Source organism: Chelon labrosus, assembly GCF_963514085.1.
Source record: "Chelon labrosus genome assembly, chromosome: 23".
In the NCBI taxonomy this organism is placed as follows: domain Eukaryota; kingdom Metazoa; phylum Chordata; class Actinopteri; order Mugiliformes; family Mugilidae; genus Chelon; species Chelon labrosus.
The window spans coordinates 20,205,640-20,216,056 of record NC_140356.1 but is presented as its reverse complement, the minus strand read 5'-3'; the positions used below and the strand labels follow the sequence as shown (position 1 = coordinate 20,216,056).

The 10,417-nt window shown below is 39.0% G+C and overlaps 1 protein-coding gene across 1 annotated transcript; it reads left to right on the top strand.

Annotated features, from left to right (window-relative positions):
* Positions 1 to 616: 616 nt before the first annotated feature.
* LOC311508481 (tetraspanin-8-like) lies at positions 617 to 8,474 on the top strand. The gene is made up of 9 exons (XM_084573250.1): positions 617 to 1,046; positions 2,163 to 2,219; positions 4,299 to 4,418; positions 4,495 to 4,569; positions 5,173 to 5,268; positions 5,377 to 5,487; positions 5,912 to 5,944; positions 6,031 to 6,114; positions 7,241 to 8,474. Exons 1-9 carry the CDS (start codon positions 987 to 989, stop codon positions 7,331 to 7,333), a joined length of 729 nt encoding a protein of 242 aa, XP_084429376.1. The 5' UTR covers positions 617 to 986; the 3' UTR covers positions 7,334 to 8,474.
* The last annotated feature ends 1,943 nt before the right edge of the window (positions 8,475 to 10,417 follow it).

Here is a 10,417-nt window from a genome sequence, read left to right as displayed (position 1 = left end):
TCTCTCTGGTCCAGGAAGAAGTCTCCATGGTGACCAGTGGTCCAGGTCTCTCTGGTCTAGGAGGTAGTGGTGACCACTGGCCCAGGTCTCTCTGGTCCAGGTGGTAGTCTCCACAGTGACCACTGGTCCAGGTCTCTCTGGTCCAGGTAGTAGTCTTCATGGTGACTCCACTGGTCCAGGTCTCTCCGGTCCAGGTCTCTCTGGTCCATGGATCATTGTGTTCAGCTCTAAATAAACCTGGTTTTCTCCAGATTCAGAGATAAATTCAGATGACCAGATACCTTGAGTCAGAAAGTCTAAAGTTACATCTGAATATTGTTCCAGAGTCATGTCCATGCTCCATTTAGACCAACAGAAAAGATTTGAAATCACTGACTGAATCAGATGTCCTTTACTTCTCTTTCTGGTTTCTTTGTTCATAGATTGACGAAATGTAAATTTACTTGATTAGCACTGTTTGTTTTTTTGTTTTTTTAGTATTTACTTTTTATTTTAGATCCTGAAACCAAACTTGAAAAAAGAAATGATGCACCAACCAAGGGGCCTCTCTGGAAAGTATAACTAAAATGTCAGAAATCACCTCTAAAAAAAGGGAACATGTTTGTGCAAAACTGAAGAGATTAAGAAACCTTGCTTTGTTCAAATGTTTGGAAAGTTTCTCAATTTCATTTTGACATGAGTTCAAATGTGGATCAAGGCTCATTATCTACATGACTCAACTGGCAGGAGGCTTTACATTTAATCCGTTTCCTGAGATGTTGGCGGTCCTTTCATTTTTCAACATCTGTACTTGTTCAGTTTGGTCTTGACGGTTAAGAGGCGTCACCACTTTCCCGCCTTCCCCCTCTTGCAGATCAGCTCTATGTGCCACAGCTCCCTCCTGCCGTGGGTTTATCACAGCTTCTACTGCAGCACATCACCACAGTCTCACTGAGCTACATTCACTCTGCTTCACCTCCTCCCAGCCACTCTTAAAACAACTCAAAATGGGAAAAATTAACGGATGCCTCAAGTGCCTCTTCATCTTCTTCAATGTGCTGTTTGCAGTAAGTGTAAACTCTGTTTATTTCTCTTTTCATTTGTGTTTCTTTATTTTTTTTTGTGTAAAAGCAGAAATTAATCTTTAAACATGTTAGAGTTATTATTTAACATTTAGAAATAGCTTGAGAAGATGTAGGTTTAAAAATTAAGTTGAAAGATTAACTGTTGTTGGATTTTTAGCTTCTAAACGAAACTAACTAACAAAAGAAAAAAAGGAGAGGCATGAAAAAAGTCACATTTGACAAAGATTTCATTTGAACAATTGGAAAAGATTCTTTAAAAACTTTCAAAAAATTTAATTATTCACATTTAATAAAACACTTAAAATTATACAACGATTAAAACAAAGGTGAGGAGATAAAACAATTTTTTGTTCTTGTTGTTTTTTTGCCAGAACAGTAATCAGGTCCAGACGAGTACGTTGAGTAAACAATCATTTCCAGTAAATGAGAGTCTGAAAAAAAAAAAAAAAGTAAAAAAGTCCGCCCATCGACTCAAAGGAGGTTCTAGTGTTTTCTGCAACAACAATGGAAAAATAAATTAACTTGCAATGAGAAGAGTTTGTGGAGGAAATAATAATTTCTGTTAAACAAAATAAAAAGCATTTCCAAAATGATCTTTCATCCTCACCACACCATGTTTTTGTCTTTCCTGGTGCACACTGGTTTCAATTTACAGTTTCTGACTTCTTTTACTTTTCTTTTTTTACTTATTAATATGATTTTAGGATGGTGTTTAATGTTATTTTAAATACATTAGATTATAGTTTATAACTTTAATTAAAGCAGTGCATTTGTATTTGAAAGACATTTGTGTCTCCAAAGATTGAAATATGAGGAGTTTGTGTTGAGCTCTGAAGGAGAAAATCAGTTCTTTAGCTCTTTGTCTCCCCCGTGTGTCTCAGAGCAGAAATAACAGAACACTTTAAACATCAGCAGGAAGTGGTGCGCCTACAGATAACCTGTCTGAGAGTCAGAAACACTTCAAATTTCAAGTTCTCTAATGAAGACTGTTTGATACATTTATATTCTTTGAAATAAAGTATGATTGTTTGAAAATGTTTATTTTCACACACTTAATCCTCCATACACTGAACTTTAATCCTTAAACTGTGTCCTCAGCTCATCGGATGTGTGCTGATATACGGTACAGTGAAGGCCAGCATCTTCAGCCACCAGGTAAACAAGAACAACTTCAACAACACTGAGTCCATTCAGTCACAATATTAATTTAATTACACTTCTGAAGTTTTAAGAAACAAGAAATCTGAAGAAAAAAAACGTGTCAGCCTGTATAAACTGAAAATTAGACCTGATAAAGCTGAATTATCCTTTCAAGGACCAGTATAGAGGAAATGGTGACATCAAGTGGTAAAGTTGTGAACTGCAACCAACTGAATACTCCCTTTTCAAATGTTGAGTCAATGTAATGTAAAAGGTCATCTCTGGAGTCCATTTTTGGTTTGTTGATTCAGCATGGCAGACTCTGTGGATGGGGCTCCATGTAGACATGAGGGTTTCATTCTAATAGTGTTCGTATCCAGCATTAAAAGAAACAGCTTTGACAATTTGAGTCAACAGCACCTGTTCAGGTGGAGCTAACAACTGGCTAGCTTAGTTTAGGATTAAATCTGAAAGTACAGAGATACAGCTGGCCTTCTTCTTACAGTTTATGGTAGTTCTACAGTCGGTCCTTCATCCCCTCCTGGTCCATTTAAGTTTACAGTATTAAAGCAGAAATTGAGTTGTTCATCTGCCAACTTGTACTTGTCGGTTTAACAATCACTGCCAAACAACCAACTACAGTTTTCCTCCTTTTGTGTTGCCTCTTGGCAGAATGACTGGACTTACTGTTACATGACTTACAGGAAAATCAGAGTGAAATCAGAGTCAGAGGTTATGTAACAATTAAAACAATCGAGAGGTTAAGGTTTCTATTTAAACACATGGAAATTATCTATAAAGCTAAACAAAATCATGTTTGGTAAAGATTCAGAAAAGATTATTTAAAAAACTTTGATATTATAAAAGTTATCCTAAGATAATTATTTGTATTCAGTATAACATTTAAACATTCTAGTCTTTAGCTTAAAATACAGGTGAGGAGATAAAACATGATGGAACAATAATAGGGTCCAGACTGGGTGTTTTTTTTGTTTTTTTTTTACGTTGAGTAAACACTCATTTCCATTATATAACAGATGGAAAGAAAGAAATGGAGCAGTTCATCTGCCAAATAACGAAAGCATAAATCACTGTAAATCTGCTCACTGGACTCCCTGCTTTATAGTTCCACATACATACATACAGCAAGCATCTGACTTGTATAGCCCTTGAGTAGAAATGTAAAGAACTTGCAGTGTTTACATGGAGGCGTGCAGAAGGCCAGATGTAGTGGAATCTCTGATTTCTCTCTTTAATGCAGAACAGATGCAGCTCGCGGGAGAGTTCCACTCAGAGTCAACTTTTTTTGCAGATATCCTTTTATGGAAAACAGTGTTTAGCTCATTGTTTTGGACTGATCAGATTTGCTTTCCACTTCTTTTGGGGCATTCTGCAGAACTTGTAATCAGGTTTGACTCTCATATCCTGCCTTCCAGACAGGACGCTTCAGTCAGTATTGAGTTGTACAAAAGGCTGTTTTTGTCTGAAACCTTCAGTCTTTCGTTGGCCCACAAGATGACACAAAATGAGTAAATCATTATTATTTATACATATAGCCTTCTTAGAAACTGATTAATCTGTGTGGCCTTTTAGATCTAGATCAGAGGTTAACTGTTTCCATGGACATAAATCAAATGATGTGATCAGATCAGATGTGTTTACATCAAAACATTAATCACTGTAGAATGGAAATAGAATGGAAATAGAACGGAATTAGATTTTTAATCAAAGTAGTACCAGGTAAACTCTTTGGTGAAGGTGCTACACTCTGCAACATTGAAAAACTGGAGTCATGGTGCAGCTAGGTCCTGGTGGACACGATCTACAAGGTTAATCTTGGACATTTTCCAATCTCTTCATAAAGTCATTGTCTTATTAATGCGTCAAGTTAGTCTAGCCAAGTGGTGAAGCGTCCACAATTATTAGCAGGTAAACACATTGTGGCTGATTGTTTTAATTCAAAGTTGAAGAAACTGTTTTCTTTTTTGTATCACTGACAATATATGAAGTATTGATATGTTTTTTTATTGTGCCCACCACTTACAGCTCTGCACTAATTCATTGTTGTCTTGTTGTCCTGTCATGGGCGAGCAGCTCTCGGCAGTCGGAAGCCCGGGGCTGGGCTGGGGTTGGGTCTTCTCCATTGGCGTCCTTGGCATCTCCTGCCTGGGAATCTTTGCTGCCTCCTCAGAGAAAGAGATTGCACTAAAAATAGTACGTACAAAAGCCTACGACAAACAAAGTGTGGATAAGAACTCTCAACTGAATCATTTATCGTTGCTGTTTTCAGTTTGCAGGATTCATGGCGGCTGGAATGATCATCATGCTGATCTTTGGCATCGTTGTCGCCGTCAAAAGAAACCAGGTCATCTATCTTTCTAACCACCACTGATCTTTGACTGTTCCCTCTGATGGCCTTGATGCTAATGGCCTTATTTTTCTGATTTTACATTTAGTACTACTTGGAAATTCTGCCTAACATTGTTTTTTCTCTAGCTGAAAATATGTCTTGTACATACTGACAGTAGCAGCTGGATGAAATTCTGAATGGATGAATTTCCTGGCATTGGCCTAGGGCTGAATGAGAAGGGTTGATGGGAAGGAATGAGTAGAGTAGAAGGGATGAAAAGGGTCAAAGGGCAGCAATGAGACGGCCTTGCTCTTCCCTCTAAAATTTTTATATGTCAGTTTCCAGAGTGGTAGTAGAGAGAGAACGTTTACTGAGATAAGATAAGACATAAGAACATTTGCTCATAAGATGTTAAGAGGGGCTTGAAAAATTGCCAGTGAGGAAATACGAAGGACTAGTGTTTGGATCCACGGACAGAAAAAACTGACACTGAACTCTAACTCTATCTTCACTGTTCATCACCACCTTGATGTCAATGTTCTTCTGAGTCTGTCTTGATGCCGACTTAGTCTTTCTCTTTGGTCTGTGATGCTTATGTGTTTTTCTCTCTCCTCGTAGATAAAAAATGCCTTTGACAGCGCCTCCAGTGAATATACAAAGCCCTTCATGGAAGATAAGGACACAAGAATGCTTCTCGAGGAGTTACAGAAATCTGTAAATGTTTTCTTTACCCTCTCGAGTGTACCTTAATTTAATGACACATTGCATTGCTTAGTAACAGCAGCTTATATTCCTGAAAGTCACTCTCTTCTGTGTTTGCAGGCCCAGTGTTGTGGGGTGGTGAAAGCCGAGGACTGGGGCCAAGAGATGCCTGACTCGTGTGCTTGCAAGTCTGCAGGATATGGAGGATCTACATGTAAAGCCAGGCCTCGGGTGCGTTTAAGAAAATGAAACTTCTATGTCAACTTTAGAATTATATAGGTGGTGAGGGAGTCTCATGTTCATGCCAATTTTTCATGATTAAAGGTGTTAGAATCATTGGATCTTGGCAGATTTTCCATTAGCAGTCCTTAATACCTTAAAGCAGTCTCACTGTGGTAACTCTGCTGCTGCCACGAAGTCTGCATTGTTGAATTGAATTGCAAAACTACACAACTCTACATAGAAATTTCCTGCCTTTGTTGAACTCAACTGTTGAGGCAACAGTGCAATAATTAAAAAAAAAAAAAAAACATCACACTCCATCCTTTTCACTTCCCGCCAGTCTTTTGTTTTTCCAATCTTAAATACAGACTGTACGCTGTTGGTGTTTGACAAATAATACGTTGCGGACTGTTTTGATTTTGTTTTCATACAGGGAACAACTGGCCCGGACCAGATCTACGCAAAGGTATTCAACCGGTCAACCGAGCAGCAAATCCAAACCCCAATCAGTTTGTCATATTCGCATATAATAACTATTTTTTTCTTCTGCAGAGCTGCAGCGAGTTCATCTTCCAGTTCTTAGACATCATCTTCAAGGTCACCATGGGCTTCTTTTTTGGATTTTCCGTCACTGCAGTAAGCGCTACCCTCATTCCTATTTGTTGTCGTTGGTGGCTAGCATGTAGCCCATGTTAGCATGAAGTCGTGGTAACCCTACTGCTAGGCAACTGTTGCCTCTAGAAGCCACAGAGAAACCGTAACAAGATGCAAAGACACAGATTTAGCTTTGGCCACAGATGGCTACTAAAATCACATCTGAAGGTTTCTCCCACTTTGCAACTTTACTATAAGCAATTTTAAAAAAAAGTAATACAGTTAAGAAAGAGGTGTAATGACTCCTTTTACGTCAAGCTAGCAAAGCAGTGTTGCTTGCAAGTTAAACACTAAAGCCCTAGGCAACCTGAAACTGTTGTTGTAGCTCTTCTAGCGAACTATGTGGCTTGTTAGCTTTTAAGTTAGTCAGCTAATTGTCAGAAAGCTAGTTAACTTCTTTGCAATTCTAGGCACAATGAACAGAAACAAAGGAAAGAACGGCGCTTTAGCATGCTACAAAATCTTTGCTAACTTATGCTGCCTTTAAATGGAACACGGCTGATGCTAGCACAAGTGGTTGTGACCCTACCGCTAGGCAACTGTTGGCCTATATAAGCCACAGAGAAGCAGATTATTGAGCGAGCAACCAGGTAACATAATGTTGGAGATGCAAACATAATGTAAGTTTATTTATTACATTTAGCTAGTGTTAGCATTAGCCACAGGTGGCTACCGTGCAAGGATACGTGCATGCAAGTATTTCTGATTGATTTAAGATTATTTCATCTCATGTTGGGTTTGGTTAATTCCAAATTTAATTCAATTTTAAGATGTTTTTGTGTGGTGCAGCTAATGCTCTGTTTTAGCTAGGTAAACAGTTGTTATGAGAGGAAATAAAGCTAAAGTTTCAGGCTCATGTAGAAGGCTAATCGTCTGCAGCAAAATCACAGTTTCTCACACACAAACCCGAAATAGTATTTGAAAACTTTTAAGTGATAAAGGGGAAAAAGCCTGCAGCATCAATTTGGGTAAAGACCCAAAATACTTAATAAGAAGACAGTGAGATTGGACAGATCACCTGCACAACAATGTCCTTGACTTCTGGTTTGATTTTTATAAACTGACCACCTGTCTGTCTGTCTGTCTGTCTGTCTGTCTGTGTCCACAGCTGCTGGGTCTGCTGGTTTCCCTCTTTATGATCCATCAGGTCAGACGCCATGACGGCACAGGAGGATCTTCCATGGCCATGAAGGGCTACTAAAGGGAAACCCCACAACCTCTGACCTTTAACCTCTGCACTGTTACAGGAGGAGTCAGTGGAGACGTGACCTTATTTACCTTTTTTTTTTTTTTTTAAATGTTTGCCTTTTAAGAGAAGAAAGCTTTCCAGCATTCGATGGTTGAAACATTTATTCTTTTTGTTTTGTGTTTCTTTATATTTCGTATGTGTTCTTGTTTTTGTACTAGCCCTATATGGAGACATGTTGTAAAAACAATTAGCTGAACCATATCTGACTGCAGCTCTGTTAACCTGATGAGGCCAGAAGGTCATAGGTTTAAGGACAAAACTAAATTTCCTGGACACAGAGCTGAATTTACACAAACACAGGAGCAATTTTAAAACAATAAAACTATTCAGGAAATCTTATTTTGGAGCTGTAATGACTTGCAATTAAGCTAGCAACCTAAAACTGTCGCCATAGCTCTTTTAGCTAACCGCGTGGCTCCTATTAGCTTTTAAATTAGCCAGCTAGCTTTCAGAAAGCGAGCTAACTTCTTTGCTAGCTGGCCTTTAAGTTCATTGAGTATAACTCTCTTAAAACCGTTCATCTTTTGTGGAGAGTTTTACAAGCTAACTCCAGCGTTAGCAAGTACAGCTAACAGGCTAATACAAAAACATACTGCATTTTTGGAATACACTGATATATACTAAGTGGATATACGAACAGACATTTAATTACAAATCAAGTCTTTATCTTAGCTTAGCTTAGTATACAGCCATAGCCAAAATGAAAAACTTGTTGTTGCAGTTTTCTTTATTTTTTAATCTGTACTGATTTATACAAATGAATTGTATTATTTTTGTATACGTTAAAGACTCTTCTAAAGTACTGTGTATACTTTTAAAATAAAAAGTGAAATCTTATTGGTGCATTTGAAATTGTAAAACAATATCAGAGGTGCTGGGACGAGGTCAGTAATCTGGAAGCCAGAACCTCCTCGGGTTAAAATCAGTCCAGAAGAGCACTAACACCATGAACCACGATGACCTGAAACATTTCCTAAACTGATGTGTATGTCGACGCTGAAACAGAATATTCTCATGTGTTTAATATTAAGATATCGACTGATGCTGGAATCCAACCGCGGAGCCAGAGCATAGAAATAAAGCATGTGCTTGCTGTGAAATACTACACCTCATCTGTCTCAGTGTGATTATTTATCACTGAGGACGAAACAATAAAACCACTGTTCAACGTTTATGTTTACATGTATTTCCACATAAATCCATTAATTCTCTCTGAACATGTTTTTGAAACACGGAGGTAGAAAAACAAGATGAACCAAGATGGAATCATGTGGACAGAGACACTGGAGACGTGGAGACATTTTGGTCGTCTTCTAAGACTCTACACATTCAGGACATGGCGAATGAATGGAGGAGGACATGGAGGAGAACATAGACAAGGACATGGAGGAGGAGATGGAGGAGGACATGGAGGAGGACATACTAGTTATTGAGTTTTTTATCCTCCTTATTCTCATTTTTCAGTTCTTCATCTTTTTCTTGTCTTTCTTCTCCTCCTCCTCCTCTTCTTTTATTTCCAGAATTTTTTTAGAGTGTTTTTCTTACGTCGCAACAAGTCTATCCACTGATGTGATGACCAATGGGAGTTGACTGACATGTTTAGCCGAATGAAACACCGTCCACCATTTTGGTGACAACTAAAGCCTGGGATGAGTGCTCTGGTTTAAGATGTGCTCCTCTCTGTTTGCGGTGGGATGGGGAATGTTGGAGGGAGGTCCGAGGGGAGCCGTCCTCTAAAGTGCCAGTTTCCCTCATTCTCCTCCTCAGGACTCCGTTATGTCTCAGCATTAGTCGAACCAACCCTAGAGTGCTCTGGTGTTCAAAGGATGAATCCTAACAATGACATGAAGATTAAATTTACAAAATCCACTTGTTGAATGTCTGTCAGGTTTACAGTTGATATTCATGGACTCATTTTCTGATAGACATCCCATGCACAGATTGCCACCAACAGAGTTAGGATGCTCCCCAGAGGATAAACCTTTTAAACTAAATCAAGAAACTCAACAAGTCCAGTTGTCTTTGTTTCAGCTACCACTTATCCACGGTGAGGGCTGCTTGAGCTGCTTCCTCTTCTGTATAAGAATCAGTAAAGATGGAAAACATACAGATAACCTCTTTTATCAGAGTCACTATTGTCTCTGAGACATTTGAATGCCGCCGTCTGATGTCCAACTCCTTCAGATTGTCACCAGAGCAGCCGACGCATTTCAGGACAATTATTTCCACCGGGTTAAGGAAGCCCAAAATGGTACCTCCCATAAGAGTCCCGATGCTCTTTACCCATTAAGGGGTTTTATTTTCTAGAGTGATTCTCAACTGGTGGGACGTGACTGTGGGTCACAGGCCTGTTTTCAGTGGCTCACAGGCCTTTGCCTAAGCAAAAAAAATGTTACGAAAAAATAAATCGATTTTCAAGTGTCATCAATTCACACTCCTTAACAGTAGGTGGCAGTAGAAGAAGATCCATGAAGTTTGTTTACATATGCTATTACATATATTACATAAGCGAAATGCAGGTATGACACAAATTATATGAGATATAGATTTTCTTATATTGAGAACAAAAACCTCAGTGTGTTTTGTGTAGCGAGGTGTTGGCATCTCAGCATTTGGAAACAAAACACCATCCTCTCTAAGATAAACCTGTTGAGTACTTCAGAAGACGACTTCAACACCTGAGGACGTCACAAAAGTGTCTTCATGCTCTGAGAAAGAACAGGCACTCTTACCTGGTGGCATGTCTTATAGCGAAGTTAAAGAAGCCCCACACCATCGCAGAGGACCTCATCGTACCTGGTCAGAGAGGTGTGGGGTCAGTCGGATAAACTAAAAACTATACCACTGTCAAATGACACTATAAGTTGGTGAATTGAAGACATGACAGATGACATTTTTCTTTGATTTGGGCCGCGACCTGTCATCAAGCGGTGATGGTGGGTCCTGAAACTAGACCAGTTGAGAACCACTGATCTAGAGGTTATCGGTGAGTATTCTGAGCTGAAGTAAGATTCCCAGGTGGATGAGTCGTTTAAA

Bases quoted from the DNA above. Each gene is read 5' to 3' on its own strand.
- LOC311508481 (XM_084573250.1), top strand. From the start codon at position 987: ATGGGAAAAATTAACGGATGCCTCAAGTGCCTCTTCATCTTCTTCAAT. The intron at 2,220-4,298 runs GTAAACAAGAAC...ATGGGCGAGCAG, and splicing joins CCAGCATCTTCAGCCACCAG to CTCTCGGCAGTCGGAAGCCC. The intron at 5,269-5,376 runs GTAAATGTTTTC...CTGTGTTTGCAG, and splicing joins TCGAGGAGTTACAGAAATCT to GCCCAGTGTTGTGGGGTGGT.